The sequence below is a fragment of the Hetaerina americana genome, unplaced genomic scaffold, assembly GCF_022747635.1.
Source record: "Hetaerina americana unplaced genomic scaffold, ioHetAmer1.1.p SCAF_13, whole genome shotgun sequence".
Classification (NCBI taxonomy): domain Eukaryota; kingdom Metazoa; phylum Arthropoda; class Insecta; order Odonata; family Calopterygidae; genus Hetaerina; species Hetaerina americana.
This window is the reverse complement of record NW_027286403.1, coordinates 8,004,342-8,022,332: the sequence shown is the minus strand read 5'-3', so window position 1 is coordinate 8,022,332 and position 17,991 is coordinate 8,004,342. Positions and strand designations below refer to the sequence as shown.

Genomic DNA, 17,991 nt, shown 5'->3' with positions numbered 1-17,991 from the left:
AAACATATTCCACTGCACTTTGCCTAAAGTGTTTGCATTTATTCACTCAACAGTTGTTCTCACACACTTTCCAATTCCTTATTACATCCACTGAATTAATTGGAATTGTCTTTAATTGAAAGTGAAAACAAAGCATTATTTATATGGTTATATTGGAAATATCACCTTGGCTAGATGTTGCAAGGTAATTGGATCAGTTACCAGAAGTAACCATTACCGAGGGATGGTTGGCATACAAGAATGTTTGGCACCATCACAAAAATGGATACACACAAATGCAACTAGTGACAACTTCCTCAGTAAATTGCAAATAAAATAGCAACTTATTAAAAGCAATTTATGAGTACATACTATGGATTTTAGGCTCAGAAGAGAAAACCTCGATGGAATCAAAGTGATGTACATATATCCAAAGTAATGCTGAACAATGACCAGTACATAGAAATCAACAATACTATGACAAGGTGATAAAATATAAATGGAACCACAAACCAGTAAATTTCATCATTCAAATCCAAAAAACAAGTTTATGGACACTAATGATTCACATATGCATTTTTAAATTAAATTACGTCTAATTTCACTTATCAGAAGCACTATCACAAACCAATAGGTGTAAAGAGAGAATCTAAAGAACTGCTTTAAATTAATAATAAATTCAAAAATGCATTCAATCATTGTATTAGTGGTGATTTATGAGATCAACCAAGAGGCTTAAACACTTGGGCATTCTTAAACGAAAATTGTATTGCTCAGGAGCTACCAAGGGATATCCCAAGGGTTGAACTACAGTAAATTTTCAATTAACTGATACCCTATGCGACAAGAGATGTACAGAGACAATAACATTAAAATATAAGGAATAAAGGTTAATGTTCTAGGGAAGAGTTACTCCTAAAAGATGACCAGATTCATCTTTAGGCTGATATACATTCTTTCACCACCCCAGAAAGATTTTCCAGTGAAGATGATTTAAAGTATCTCTTCTCATAATCAAAAAATGATGTGTGACTGCCAACCTTACTAAGTCTACCCATTCCTACACCAGCAGATCATACACATATACGTCCTGGCACTGAAGATTATATAACCTCCTTCAATTTTGCATCTCACCAATCTTGTCATAAATAATTATCCGCAAATGTATCATTGTGTTTGCAAGACATTTTTTAAAACAGCATGATGCCATTATTACGAGGATTGTTCTTATGAAAAGAAATTTGTGCAATATGCCTAACTGAGCTATTAGAGAATGATTTAACTATATACGGAAGGTTTCATTAGAAATGACAAGTGTGTTGATGGATATAAAACATCTGCATTGTGTCTCAAGACATGAACATTGCTATAGGTTTCTATTACATATTAAATAATATTACCTACAAAACTCAATGTCTTCATACACATTTTAAGTCATTCTGTTGATTCTCAGAGAATAGTTAAATATAAATACTAATTTCAAACTCTATTGCATGCGTAGTCTTCAATTTATCCTATTTTAGATGGCAAAAAATAAATTCTCCTAAATCAATAATTCATTATGAAGCAAGAAAACCATATATATATATATATATATATATATATATATATATATATAATATATATATTTATATATATATATATATATATATATACACACTATAGGCATATTACCTGATTATTCAGGCAATAACTATTTAAATTGTGATCTCTGTTACTAAAATCAAGCTTTAATTTTGACATTTTTCCAGTGATATCTTGTTTAACTTAATATCATGAAGGCCTAGCATAACCAATTCATATAAATGCTAATCATTTAAAACTCTTTTTAGAATATTACTTATTATTATAAATGGTAATATACCTGTCACTGCATATTTTTGATGGACACAATGACTAAGCACTGCAACACAACTAATTTCTACCTACTATGACACTGAATACTTAAACACCCTGCATTATGAAAATGTAGTAAGTCTTCAATTTTCTGCCTCTTTTGATCCCATCAAACATGGCTAATATGTTCCTCTTAATACTTAGTATATCACAGTCTCCCGACAACTCTTTCTCCTCCCTTACCATAAATATCTACCAACCTCTAATGCAACCTTCAGCCCTCCCCTTGCCTCTTTTACCATTGCCTCCATGCATACTTTAGAAAGCATGAGTATTAATGGATTAATGGATAAAGCATGGAATTAATGGATGAGTATCTTCTTATCACTGCCAATCTCGATTCTTTGGCCACTACGGACACCTGCACAGTCTGAGACATGGTGTCAGGTTTATCCCACTCCTTTCTAAAGATTAACTTTATCATCCCTAAAGTAAAGTTTTGCCCTCTTCTCCATTCCATAATGCCAAGCTTCAATTATGATCATATTACTTTTGCTGCATGCATAATCAAAAGTGTGGGCCCATAGTCCACACACTGTGGCTTTTCCCTCTTTTTGGAATGAGAACTAACGCTTTCACTACCAGCCTCCGATACATGGTTAATGCAAAAAATGCCGGAGCTTGTTCCAAACATAAATTTTTGTAGAGAACTTTATATTAAATCTAGGAATAAAATTCTGAAATCACTTTTTTTTACCAGTGAAACTTGCCAGGATTTTATTAAAATATAAAGCTCATAAACTAATATATTCACACCCTTTGGATCAAAATTTAATAGGCTTATAGTGTAGCATGGCTGAATTTTCGCTCCATGGAATTTTTCCCTAATACTCCAAGGGCCAATCGATTGGCTCACTGAATCTATTAGGGTTAATTGCAATAGAATATCCTTAAATGAGCAATTTATTTAGTTTAAACCTTAACAAACAATTTGTGTGCTGGTTGTTAAAATGGCATCATGTTATTCATACTAGAAATGCACAATTTGATTGCATTATTAATGCCTTAAACTGAAAAGTATGCTTTAAGTTCAATATACAATGGCAGGAAATATGTGCATGTGTATATTTCATTGTAACCTATGAAAATAACATTTAATACTTTCCTACTCCACTCACTATTTATATTTTTATTCGAAACATTAGACTAATGTGGAGAGCTCAACTTGCACTAACTACACGACTAACTTCAGGCAATTCAATTTCCACATTAGGACCACAAGGTGACCAGGCTGCATCCTACAGAATGGCCAAGGTGGCCATGCACTCTCCTCCAAGAGAAAGACTGATAGAATACACCTAGTATTCTTCCATAGACGTTCATTTAACCCTGCTGCTTGATTAAATTATTATTATCATAATACTTGCAATGCATATTACACAAGCACTCATACTACTCAAAATGGATTTTTATTTTAGTCATATCACAAGAATGAAACCGATACGGCATATGAAAGATTGAAACCTTTATCTATGCAAGGAATTAGAGTCAACCAACTCTCTAGCATGAACACAATATGAAAATGTAACGGGAAGCCTATTTCTGGGATGAAGATGCCTTCTTATGCTCCAGTTTTCTGCCACTAACATAAAATGATGTGACACTGGGTGACCAAATGCACACATTGAACAGAATACAACATAATGGCAAATATTTGTCCACAATCAAAAACACGCAGCTTAACCTGAATAGTTCCTTATACATAACGACCATTAATCTTAAGACAAAAAGATTAATGTGTGCTCGCACCAAATCTATAAGGGAATATTGTGGAACTGTTTCTATATAAACTAAGAATTAGTCACACACTGGATAATGACACACTAAGGGCACTTGGTTTAGATATAGTCTGTGAAAGGATAGCACTCAGTTAATATTGTAGGGTTCTCTTCAATTCAAGCACAACATGAAACAACTATCGCATTAATCAATTTTAGGAGGTTAAAATCACCACTGCCCCTATAATTTACCGTTAACTTATTTAATAGTTTCTGAAGACTTTACCTACTAATGCACCACTAACTTTCCCCATTTCAATGACATTGTGATATTTACGACTGATGTAAATGACCTAAGAATCCAATAAAACTTTCATAAATTCATTAAAAAATTTAATAAATAAGAGTTTTATTGCCAAAGAAATTGAGGAAACAAAAATAGGAAAATATATAAATATGTATAGTTATGACAGACTCAAAGCATTTCTCATCTGGTCTATGTAGAGCAAATTTATTTTTACTGTTATGCAATCTTTATGAAAAAATAGCATGTTTCAACATTCATTTCTGCAGATTATTAGTAATTTTAATATATTGGGGCTGCCATTTAATCATGTAAAATTTTCATTCAAGTGCTTTGAAAAAATCTTCAAAGAAATTTATTACACAGAGAAAAGTGAACTGGGTAGGACCCAGTGACCTCACTGAGCCACTGAAGTAACTACAGCTTCACATTAATGTTTGGTAGAACCTCAATATTCATCATTAAGAGAGCATAACTTCAACATTAGATTAGATTTCTTGGAGATACATGTGACTTTCATGAAATAATAAACAAATCACATAACTATTTAACGACAGGATATATTTTATACACCACTCAGAGATTATCAAATGATAAATAAATCTTCCAACTACCAAATTATGTAATTCATACTATATCCGGATATTCAATTGAGAAATAAACTATTGGCAACAAATGCATGTGGGGAAGAAATGAATTCCTCAATCAACAAAACAAAAAAAACAATGAAAATAAAAATAATTTCGACGGGTATATAATGAATGTTAAGCAAACATGGTTACAACTTTTCCAAAGGCATCAATGTAAAGTGTTGTCATGCAAAACTATGTAAAAAAGTGGAAAAAACCTAATTACCTAATTAGGTATGCAAGTGAATTTCCTCGGATAGTCAAAATGTAAAATACGAGAATGAAAAAATACTAATAGTACTAAGATATAGTACTAAAGTAAAGAGATATGACAGTACGTGAAAACATGAAGACATCAGAAGAGAGGTGTTTTATCCTTCATCTTAAGGAAGGTCTAAGACTTGTATATGATTTCCCTATCATCATTTAATTTCTAAAACTTATATTTAAGTTGCTGCCAAATTTTCAATATAAAGCCCTGCTGATCTTTATGTCATTACCATTTAGATAAATGTAATATATATATATATATATATATATATATATATATATATATATATATATATATATATATATATATATATATATATATATATATATTTTTTTTTTTTTTTTCACACATACACATATAAAGCGGGAGTATGCATATGAGAGGTTTGCAGAGCAAGAAACTATCTCACAATAAATAAATATAATTGTATTTTAATCGATTAGCACATATTGACAGTGATGAAAAATTGGATGATACAGCTTACTACAACCAATGAACTCTAACCCTGGGTATCTAAGAGCAGATTGTAATTTAAATAATGAGTATGGAAATCGCAGCAATCATTTCATGGTGCAGCTGATGACTCAATGTACTTGCTTAAGTATCAGGCAACAACCAAAAATATATTTTGAGCTGAACAGTTAACTTCACATATAATCCAAGGAAGGCTGCATGAGAAGAAAAATATTGCAAACAGTAGTGCAATATATTCATAAGTTTTGATTCTTCAGATGGGCTCCAATGAGTTAAACTCACTTTCACTGCCTGGCTGATTAACTACACAAACAATATCCCATTTGCATAAAAATGAATGATATTTTATATTTTTGATTTGCAAACAATGGTTATATTTTTAAAAAAATTCTGGCAGTAAGGATTGTGTCTAATCTCTCAGAGTAAGCAACTTCATAACATAGCATTCATGCGATGAAACATAATGAAAACCTAAAGGCACACTATGTTCTGCAAGTTGCAATATTTTTTATTAATTTGGCATTGGGGAAACGATTACAGAAGAAATTAAACCAATTTTAAAGACATACTATTTGATCCAAGCAGAAATCTCTGAGAAAAAAATCGCAAAAAGAAACAAATGACCAACACGAAATATTCTGGAGGTAGATCCTCAGATATTAACATTTCATTTGATTGACCATATGTTGTATTAAAAAATTTAACCATTCAATCTGATATCCTTTAAGGGTGTTGATCTTCTAATGAAAAATAATGTAACTTTAGAGTGAACCTGTCGAATCAAGTCATACCAGAGATTTAATTGAGGTTCCACTGCAAACATCACGCAAACAGTTTGATTTAGTACTTCTGATGTGGGGGAAAGTGGAAAATTGCAGCCCAAAAAACCCAGATACATTAAATAAAGCTATCCAACTCCTGAAACTTCTATTACAAATCAAATGCATCATTACACAATGTACTGCCTGGAATTTAATACTATGAATATTTCAAGGCCTGCTTCACTAGAAGAAAGAAAGAGCCAACAATATAACCTTCTAAGAAATTAAATAAACAACAGCTTTTGAAATCTGCCATGAGTCCCCATCTTAAAAACAAATATTACACAGGAGCGCACAAAACTCCCTCCGAATATAACAGAATCATTACAGGAAATACTTCAGACTAGTTTCAATTTAATACATAGATATTTCAAATCAAAGAAAACTCTCACGTATTTCGATAAGCAGACTTATTTACAGATTACCTGAACAAATAATGAAAGATGAGCACTAATTAATTGATATGACTGCATATATGTGTTGGTGAGCAAATAATACATTTTGTATTTTTAAATGTTGGAAAAATGAAACATTTGCACTAATAAGTGGGTTTTTTTGCATGAGCACCCATCTACTACTCATTTTGGAAAAAATTATAAATATATTTTAAATGAATTAGGTTGAACACCCTGGTCTAGCTAGGTCGGGCCATTCCAGTGATTCCAACCCTGCCAGTTTAAGGTCCTCATCTTTACTGAGAAATGTGCTCACTAGAGAATTTGAACAAATATGCAGTGAACCATGATTTTGTAAACCTCACTGCCACAAGGACAGCTGTTTTACATTATTCTTGGGCACATGAAGCAATCAGGGCCATAAAGGAAGTAAAATCAAAAACAACATGAACATACTGAAAACAATATCATACAGACGAATACATCAAAATGAACAACGGTTGCCTCCATAATAATTTTTTTAAGAACAACATTGTAAATCTAAATTCACTAGAGAACACTAATACCTGAAATACAATTTCTGAAGATGAACGGGTTAAATATTGCAAGCTTAGAATATTAACTCTTATAATTGTAAGCACCTTAAATGGTGCCATTACAATTGAAAAGCAAACAAATGAAATGAGTATGAAAGAAATCCATAATATAAGTGAGGAAAATTTATCATGAAATATATCTTATGAGAGGACCACTGAAGTACTGCTATTCGTCTGGGTACAAAGATGTAGGTCACTCTAAATGTAGGCACATCCTATAAAATTGAGCAAAGCGCTTAATAAAATATCCTCATGGTAACCCTATTTGACAGCAAGCAAATCTATCACTGTCATGAAAACAGAGCGGGGAGACCAGTGTAACTCAGGAATAGTAATAATGATTAAATTTTGCCTAAGGAAACGGAAAGATACTACATCATTACTTACAGATTCATGTGGATGCCTATATTCAGAAGAGCTCTCCCCAGTTCCGCTCTTGTCATCAGATGAAGCACGGTCCCAGTCCATTTCTTTTTTCAGGGACTTTAAAATAAAAAGAAAGGACTTCATGAAATTACACTAAATTCAAATAGGTCAAAGGGAATGGGGTGAGTTCTGGGTATTAAAATACATCCAAAAGTTCAATAACACCGAAGATTATGCATTATAGCTTATACTCTCCATAGTTATAAAATCTGGCTTATGAGATATGAGCTCTTAAATAAATAACATACAGGATTGAGATCTTTCATTCCCAAATTGCCATGAATTGTGCATCCATTTCAATAAAAATGTCCTTTTGACACCTTAAATAGGACTAGATTGCAGCAAGAATTAGTTCACGCAACCTACATTAGGATATAAGAAAATGTCAAAAGCTAAATGATACAATATCGGAATTAAGACAAACAACGAGGCAATTTTTTACAGTATTCAATGGAATAAATTTAAAAAAAATTGAAAATGCTTCAGTTACTCCTGGGAAACTTTCAAAAAACCTTATACTGTCCTCACCTTTAATAAATTATTGATTTTACCCAACCATGCCAAAATCGTACATTTCTGCCATGTTTTTATCAAAAATTTGAAACAAAGGTTGTAGCAATATAACTAGAATTTGCTATTGTAAGTATTTGTATCAGAACTGAGAAACTTTTTAGTTGAAAACATACAAAATCACAACAGAGGACGTAATAGAAATTATGCTTCTGGCCAACTTTATGATTTAATAGGCTTTAAAGATGGTTGCCTTCAGGCTATTCATTACTTGACAATGTCAACCCTATGTTACCATGTTTACACAAACAGACTGGATGTGAAAGGCATCACAGACATGGACACATGACACAAGCATTCACAATAAACATTTACAAAAATCACACTCAATACACTATTTCTAGCAATTGTCATGCCAGATGCTACCTATCACCTTTCATATATTAACTTACGGACACCAAATACTACTCAATTCTTTCCTTGGTGATTCTTAACATGAAAGATTATACACTCAAAACATCATACTACTTTGCTGGTTTAGCCAACCATTTAATGCATCAAATCATAACGTTAATTACCACTACGAATTCCACTAGAAAAATATAATCACAAAAATAAGTGTCCCATCACTGTCTGGTCTGCAAGGACCACACGAGCGCACTCACACAAAAAACAGTGGCGTTAAGCCTAATTTTGAAGATATCAATTCATGCACATAAATTAACTTAGGCACAATTATCCTGAGCCTTTGCAAGAGATTTCAGAAGCACAAAAGTGTGAATTACACAATAATGCCCGTTGAAATCTCTCTTATTAACGAAGGAGAGGGATTAACGTAATCATCCAACACTGCCTCAAACATAAAACAACTACGTACTACACACCACTGCATCCAAGGAGGCAAGAAAACATTCCGCCTGAACATACCAATGGTACCCTTTGGACAGGTAACAGCAGGCCTGATGGTCCTGGAATCGGCCCTCCAGCGGGTGGCGACGGTGGGGGCGGCGAGGATACTCCTGGTGTCGCTACGTCTTCGGCCGCCGCTGCCGTATCTCCAGAGTCACCGCCGCCCAAACCGTCACGATGGCATGCTAGGGCCCCCCCACGCATCTCCCCTAAACAGGTACCACTTCCGCCGCTGCCACCAGATCCGTGGCGGCCGCGAGAGCGCTTGCTCCGTGGGGGAGAGTGGCAGCCTGAGGGAGAGTTCTCGCTGCCGGGGGCTCGAGGGGAGCCCTCGCCCCGTCCCACGTGGCTCCTCCTTTCTCCCGAGGAGGTAGTCGCAGGAGGAGAGGGAGGGGAGTCCGGGGGCAAAGGATTCGCCATGGGGGGGCTTGCGGCCGAGGCCGCCAAAGGGCTCGCTCTACCCGCATCATCTCCTTCGTCCATGTGTCCGGAAGTAGTTGTCCCGTGAATTGATGGGGAGGGTCGTGCGCATCTAGATTCTCCGCGGCTGGACTCGGTTGTCTCGGCTAAACCTTTGACTTTGAGGCTCTCAGCAGTTCTTAGCAGACCAGACAGCCTTCCGTACTCTACGTTCACTTCGCCCCTGTACATAAAGTCCACCAGAGTGCGGAGCTCGGAGAATTTAGCGTCCTGGAGGATGACAATTGGATGACGGTCCGGGTGCGCTGCGAAAAGGCCGTGGAAGTAAGCAGAACATGCGGAGAGGACCACCTTATGGGCACGTAATGAGTGGCCCTCGCATGCGAGCGTCACGTCGACGAGAGCTTCGTCTTGTAGGAGCTGGCTGAATACCCCCAGGAGGTTACTTTGGTGATTGTTCCACCGAAGGCAATAATGTTCACTCCCCATCGCTGCTGCTCCTGCTGACCTAACCTCGTTCTGAAGACAACAAACAAACTTTATTTATACAAGCGATATCGCATTAAGCCTGTTAACTCAACAATCCCACGAAAATCACCACATTCTAAATATTTAAAAAATCACGGCCCTGAGATTGAACAAGTTGATCGATCATTTCAGCGAAGAGTGACGAGAAACAATAAAACTAAATCAAACAATTAGAATGAATATACTTACATAACTCATACTGACTTCAATAAACAAAAAGTTATTTCAAGTAATTAAATGGTAAAATACATTGAAAATCCATTAAGGCTATCACTGTAGCACAAATGCAGAATAAGGGGAAATATTACAATGGTCAATTAACTTAACACTACATCGACGTCGCAACTGGAACGAACTTTTCGCACTATGTTCAACAACTCGCGTATTAGAATAGAGATGAACTTTTAACACTAACCTTAAGGCAAAATTATTATGTTTGAATTTCCAGGAATTGCATAGTGTGACATCGCATGTCATAAGCAGAGCGTGCATTTGAAAATATAACAATAATATATCCAATTTCCATATGCTGATTCAAATAAGTCACTATCGTAGCCCACCTAGCGGTCACGCAGTGGCACAGTTAAGCAGATACACAACTACTAAAAACCAAGGAATTCAATTATAATTATTACATTGCACTTTCCTCAATTATTAGTCTATAACACTTATTTTTATTCCGCGAGAACCGGAGAATCTTCAAAATGGCGGAAATTTCGACGTCCATTCTCACTTGCGAAGCCCGTGAATCAACTTAAACCGCAATTTCGCTCGTTGTATCACTAATAGATTCATAGCGAACTCACAGACTGTACAGTTCTACACACATATACCCTTCAACTCATCACCGATAACGATACACTGCCGTCTTACCTGGCTTCATGAATTAGAACGATGCCTGCCACTTCAGCAACGGCGGCTTACCCGGCCTACTGTGACGTAGGTCGACTTCTGTCAACCACGCAGTAGTGTAGTCAACTGAGCATCTATACTCATATACACATAAAATGAAGACTTTTTCGCAATACTAATTATGATAAAATACAAATAATAAATTATAAATAAATAAATTATAAATATTTTATTTATATCAAATTCTTTTTAACTAAAATATTAAAAGTCGCTTTAAGTTTGACATTTGACTTTTCAACCCTCTAAAAAAGCGCTCGCATTCTTAAATGATTAAGATGATGTAGTAACTTGTGTGCCAAATTATGTAATATTTTAGAGAAAATAATTTACGTAATTGATTGAATTTATTACATCATTATGAGTTACATACCTGATTATCGTAGCATAAATAATTCACCCCTATAAAGCAAGTTACAAACAGAAAGAGTCAACAAAGAATCACTGTAAATTATTTCTTTGCGCGAAGAAAGTCCACTTAAGAAATTAGAATAATTACGATAAACTAAAAGATTAATTTATTTTCTAATGCATACCAAATTTTATTTTAATGAGCAAATGAAAATTATAAATATATTTTAGATGAATTTTGAACATAAGTCTCGAAATAAAATGGGAAATCAAGCTATATAATTCTTTGTTTGTGATCAAGTACAAATTTCACGAAAATAATCCTAAAAATAGGGCATTTTTTATCAGCTTTAAATTACGTAATATTTTGGTCGTCCTAACATAGAAAAAACTATTTTAGGAAAAAAATGATTAAAAAAAAATGAAATTTTATGTATTTTTTTCTATTTCATAACAAAATAAAAAAGATATTTCCGGGAAAGTGTATTCCGATGCAAAACATTAAACTAAAAATTCGAACCTCAAAAAAGAAAGAACCGCTTACGAGATTTGGAATAATTAATATCCGTAAAAATATCTTGGAAGAATATAATCTAATATTGAAAGGGCAGGACAAGGAAAACGGAGCGGTGATAATTGATCACACAAAATATTTAAAAAAATCAGCGATTTTAATAAAAAGCAACCAAAGAGTACCACTAATTAGTGTATCCCACCAGCAAGTTCAAAAATCTGTAATATTTTCCTTCAATTACGCCGTTTACATTTCAAAATACAACTAAACATAAAGTGACAGTAATACATTGAAATTTCCCGAGATTTTACGGTTTCTTAAAAATTCATAAAGCAGGTATTCGTATCAGTGGCATGCGTAGTCTCCAGTGGCCGCACGAACCAGAAAACTCGTATCCCACCTAATTTCTCTCTTGCGAGAATGCACAGGTTGCCACTTCAGATGCAGAGTGAAGAATTCTATAGCTATATGATACTCTGTAAGCCACTGGAAACTTTTTTAGCAGGGCATGCATGCATCTGGACCAAGGTGCACAGTTAGCAAAGAGTTGCGGTTACTTTCCATACATGATAGATTGATAGTTTGAAAAAAAACTGTTTAATTCGACAGCGAGAAATTACGAGTGCAACATTTGCGGAGAGTCCATTGACATTAGATTAGATATCATATAAATGAAGAAACAAACTTGCTATCCCCACGAAAAATCGGTACATTAAGAAAAAAATTAAACGACTACCATTTTAAGTGAAGGAGAAAATTTCGATACCCTTGTTAATTTGTGTTTTCTGTGAATTCATTTAATTCAATAGATGGTTGGAACACATTCGCAAGTAATACTCTGCCACCCGCCGACCACATTCTGTTTCCATATTGTCATAAATCCTTTTGTTAGTATTAAGCTGCATGGAACATTGAAATTAGCTGTATTTGCATATAGGATTACAGAAGTGGAGCCCACCTTGAATTTTCGCTACTGATGGAAGTATCTGCCGAACAAAACTATTTCAAATTTAATGGTAACTAACACCAGCAAGCGGAGGATTTGGCCACATGCAACCCTGTTTCACTCCCCCCCCCGACTATCACCATCAATGCCGATTTTCCTTCTTTTGCCCTTACCTGTACTATCGGACTCATTTATATGTTTTCAATAAGTGCCCTGTCGCTGAAATCTAATCCCTTAATCCACGTACTTCCATTAACTTTACCCAATAAACATGATCGAATTCCTTCTCAAAATCCATGAAGCACGTATATACATACTTATTAATTGCAATGTTCTTTTCTACTAATGTTCTCGCCACTCCAATGGCGTCACGTGTTCCGCTCCCATTTATAAAAACAAACTGGTCTGTGCGTACATGCAGTTGACTGTTATGTAATATTCTCTTCATGAGTTTTCAGAACGACTTTCAATGCATGGGAAATTTAATTATTTAGAGTCCTATAGTACTCACACATTGCCGCAGTACTCTTTCTCAGATTGGGGATCATAATTAATCTAATGAAACCCTCCAGCCAAACTACAATCCCATAATTACTGCGCATAAGTTTAAAGGATTCATTCAATTTTTTCCGTACTCTTTAGTAATTTTGCGTGCATAATATATATTCCTACTTCCTGGCATTACGTCATCTCCCTAAGCGCCTCTCTGACTCCCTATCAATGTTCCAGAACCAAAGATATCCACGCATAAGTCACATCCTCTTTCTATGTAGTTACTGGCCTGTATAGTATCTTTACCACAAAACCCTTCCGCGTATTCTTTTCACCTTACCTGCATCTCTTCTGAATTTATTAATAATTTCCATATCTTATTTCTTATGGCCGGTATAATTTGTCTCCTGCTACAACTTAGTCTTACGACTAACAAGTCTCTACCAACTTAAATATTACTTCTACGTTTACTTGTCTTGTGTAATTTCTCTATTTCCTCGCACTCATCTTTTCAAAATTTCTATGGTTCTTTTCGTATCTCGCCTAAGCCTATTACCTAGCTCTCTGTCCTTTCTTCTTACCATTGTCATGTTAGTGTTCTTCCATTTTCTTCTTTCACCCATCATCTCAAGGATTTTTCTTCTGACCAGTGGTTACCCACTTATTTTATTCTTTAACTATCGTGTTATTTCTTTTACCACGTTTTCTATCCTGTTTCACTTCCACGGTCTCCTAACCTTCTTAAAACTTTTGAATTTTAAATTGCAATTTATGGCAGTTGAATTAAAGTTCGGGTCTGCCTCCGCACCCGGGATGTTGTGTTGAGTTGATGCTGTTTCTAATCTGTATCGGGCCTTGATATAATTTAACTAGTACCTACCTGTATCTCCTGATATTTTCCTAATGCACTTAGGACAATGATGATATTTGAATTAGGATTTAGTCAATTGAAAAACCATTTATTGCAGAATTCGATTATTTACTCTATCTTATAATTTTTATAATTCCTTATCAGTACTCTGCTCCTTTTCTCCGCGCAGAAAGAGGTGTTTTTTTAACGTGGGCATATATCAGGAAAGAAAGAAATGAGACATCAGAACGGCATTAGAAGGGATCGGTGAGTCAGTTATTTTAAATAAAAGATGGCATTTGCACAAAAAACTTTTCATACATTATGTTTTACTTCTATTTGGACAAATAGTAGTACAGTTTAATGGTGTGAGGCTTATATATGCATTAGTGCAACGTGGCGTGATGTTAACAGGTACTATGCACGGAATTACCAAGGAACACTGTCCTCAGACTTGGGAGTGAAAAAATATAGGAGAGGAACATTAAAGCTGAGAGGACCGTATTTACGGTCCCTGGGAAATAGAGCAGCAACATCTATAAAAAAATGACTCAGAACTTTTCACACATTATGTTTATTTTTATCAAACACTTTCCGACAAGTTTTCATTATAAATCTACAAATATGTTCTGCATTTCAGAATCAATTTCTCTTTCAGTCGCTTTGCCTAAAGGTATATTAGAATGAATTGATTTTAGAGGGCACGTATTTTAATTTTTTACTGCGCACCGTAAGACGTGATATCGTGCCGAATGGATACATCATTTGCTTTACATAAACAATAACTATTGATATGCAAAGATTGCTCCTTAAACATTTTCGTCTAAGAAAATTTAATAACTCCAGACCTCTCCGTAAGTAATTGATTTCCCTTAAAATTTTTAATTGCACAATTCATTCCTAAAAAGTTTGGAAATGTCAACTCTGAATAGCATACTATTAAAATGCCTACTTTTTTCAGTGAATGTGAAGATATCATTCTTATCAAGTTAAGTAGTTAACTGTTTTAACTATTTTGAGTGACAATTTTGAATTTTTTGGTATCTATTTAAAAATTTACCCACCTTCATGATAACTCACGCATTCTATTCAAGGTTATATATTCCCAATGGGTCGTCAGCGTCCCATTCAATAATTATTAGCAAATCGCTAAAAGAATATTCAAAACTTTTTCTTGAAATAAGTAACGCATTTAAGAAATAAATTAACTGAAGCAAAATTTTGAAATTGAAATAAATATGGGGGATAATAGGTTGAACATCGCAAAATAAATGTGCCATAGACATTCCAATGAACCGCAAAAACCTATTCAATAATGAATCGGTAATGAGTGATGGAAAGGTATGAAAAATGCGTGAAACAGTAAAAAGAAACATCAAGGGAGTGTCGCAAACGGGTTGAGAAATTGAACCAGTGGGTCCATTTTACTTTGGTAACAAATACACGAAAAAATGAAATATATTTAGAAATTCAACTACGTAAAAAATGAAAGTAGGATAAATGGAATGAGGATAAGGAAAAAAGCGCGAAATGTTTGATCTCATATATTTAAAAATTATTATTCTTAGCAAATAACTGAAAAATTGTTGACCTCAATTATAATGCAAAGCTTGTTTTCAAATGTTGCCAAAAGGGGGCACCCACATTTTTATTAAGCACCTATTTCAAGTAATTCAATCCACCAAAATCATATTTGTGCGAATTGTCGAATCATATGTGACACGCAGTAAATACTATGAAAATATTTAGGTAAATTATAGTATGTACAAACCACCTCCTGCGCATTCCTTTTACGCAAATGCTCTGTGATTCATGAAGTATGCTCCGATCCGCAGGTTCAGCGATATTTACCCATAAAACTTCAGACGACTCCTAAAAATCTCACTGTCCGTATCAGCAATAATTTTTAGGATTTCCACCTGCCTACCCACCTCACTCAAAGCAGCCTTCTACTCACCCATAACCCTCTCCAAACTTCTAGCCAATGGAAAAGACACCCAGGATAGCCTTCTCAAATCAGGCATTTATAAACTGAAATGCGAGGATTGCAACAGCGTTTATGTCGGTCAGACCGGCAGGAATATCAAGTTACGAGTCAAGGAACACGCTAGGTGTCACAAAAATCAGAATAACAACTCTCTCTTCGCCAAGCATTTACTAGAATTCAACCACAGCAGTGACTTTGTCCCAGAGATATTACACACACTCCCAAAAGGATTAAAAATGGACGCTCTCGAGCAATTAGAGATTAGAAGGCACTTGGTGAACCCCAACACGACACTTTGTAATGAGCAATTATTCCCATACCCCTCCCCACTCCTCTCCGAGAAATTATCCTGGAAATGGTCAAAACAATCCATCAACGCACCTGCGAGCCCCCACCCCCCTCAAATCCTTCCAACCCTCCCCGCCCCCACTCTGTCCTGAGGGTATATATGCTTGCTCTGTCTGTTTTGCAAATTTGTACCTGATGATGCCGCAAGTCGGTGAAACGCGTCGTGCCGTATAATAAAATCTGTGGAAAAGTACGAGTCTTTCTTTCTATTTCAATAATGGATATCAATTACTTCCACGAAGTGAAGCCTGAAACAATAGAATATATTCGCAAAGCTAGTATGGCATTACAGGCGAAACTTTACTTAAAACTTTCGGTGAAATACAGCAGTGCATCTCTGAATATTCTCTTCAATAGCAGTTGCCTCAAAAACGGAGTGTTCCCAGCGTACGTCCAGGTTCGTGCCACTTCGTCGTCCACAACGGCCATCAGAGCGATACGCAAGGCGAAAATCCAGTGGTTAAGGGAGGAACTGAAACTGTGGTATGCAAGAAGGGATTCCTTTGCACATTATTTGTTCTGTCTGCACGTAGAACTTTGCTCTAAGTTACATTTTGCGGAATGGATTACATTTGTGGATGGTGTAAAAGAACTAGTGAGTAAAATCTCTTCTCGCAAATATGTAACCCAGGGGAAAAAATTGAGTAACCTTATTAATAGTCCACCTCAAAATTACCAGTGCACTACTAAAGAAAACAGTCCCCGCACAGTATCGAAATTTGTTCCGGCCGCAAGAGTTGTCAACCTTAGTCATCATACGTTCACTGAGGAGGAGAGTAATATCTTAAAGAAAGGGTTGAAGTTTGCTCCCTCTAAGAAAGTTTCCGAAGCCGACATTAAAAATCTAGCCGCAGATTGCGAGGTTGCCCTTCGGAACCAATCTCTGGCTACCAAACACCAAGTTGCTGAAATCATCATGTCCTCATTGAAGGAAGCAGTGCCAACAACAACCCGCTTTTCCAGCCTTCAGCAACATACGTCCACCCTCCAACGCCTGAAGAAGACTATTGGCAAGGAAGACCTCATCATCCAGAAAGCTGACAAGGGATCTAGTGTCGTAGTGTTGGATAAACGAGTGTATGTGGAAAAGTGCCTCGAGTTCATCAACAACAATCCTATTACTCCGTTATCCAAAGACCCAACCGCGAGTTTCCAAAGTGAAGTGAAACGTGCCGTGTTCAAGTGTAAGTTTTTAAATGCTAGGGAAAAATTTAGTTTAATCCAAATGAACCCCTCCGCCCCCAGGTTGTACGGACTCCCCAAATTACACAAAAAAGCCATACCTATTCGGCCTGTCATCTCAGCTGTGTCCGCCCCTTCACACCTTCTGGCACGAAAATTAGACGTTTTGCTCCGAGATCTCACAGGTTTTAAACCTAAATATGGAGTTAAAAACTCTATAGAGCTAGCCCGAAAATTGAAAGATATTGATGTCCCGGAAAAAGCGAGGCTAGTCTCCTTTGACATTAGCAATTTATTTACTTGCGTACCAATATCGGAAACTTTACTTAGGGTGGAAGAACTACTCAAGGATTCCACCATTGCCCAAAATATCTCAGACGAATTGGTCCCCCTCATCAAAATGACAGTTAACCAGAATTATTTTAGTTTCAACCACACCCTTTACAGCCAAACGGATGGGTTAGCTATGGGTTCCCCACTGTCCCCCTTCCTAGCCGAAGTCTTCCTCAATTCTGTAGAAGAACATCTTTTTAATG

General features: G+C 35.7%; 1 protein-coding gene across 1 annotated transcript in view; it reads right to left on the bottom strand.

Annotated features, from left to right (window-relative positions):
- LOC139686070 (zinc finger protein 37-like) overlaps positions 1-10,796 on the bottom strand; it is a 79,201-nt gene extending 68,405 nt beyond the window's left edge. The window contains exons 1-3 of the mRNA XM_071583187.1: positions 10,750-10,796; positions 8,947-9,867; positions 7,471-7,566 (exon numbers count right to left, since the gene is read on the bottom strand). Of these exons, the coding sequence (XP_071439288.1) occupies positions 7,471-7,566; positions 8,947-9,837 (987 nt within the window). The 5' untranslated portion in view covers positions 9,838-9,867; positions 10,750-10,796. The remainder of the gene's footprint in view (positions 1-7,470; positions 7,567-8,946; positions 9,868-10,749) is intronic.
- Positions 10,797-17,991: the final 7,195 nt, after the last annotated feature.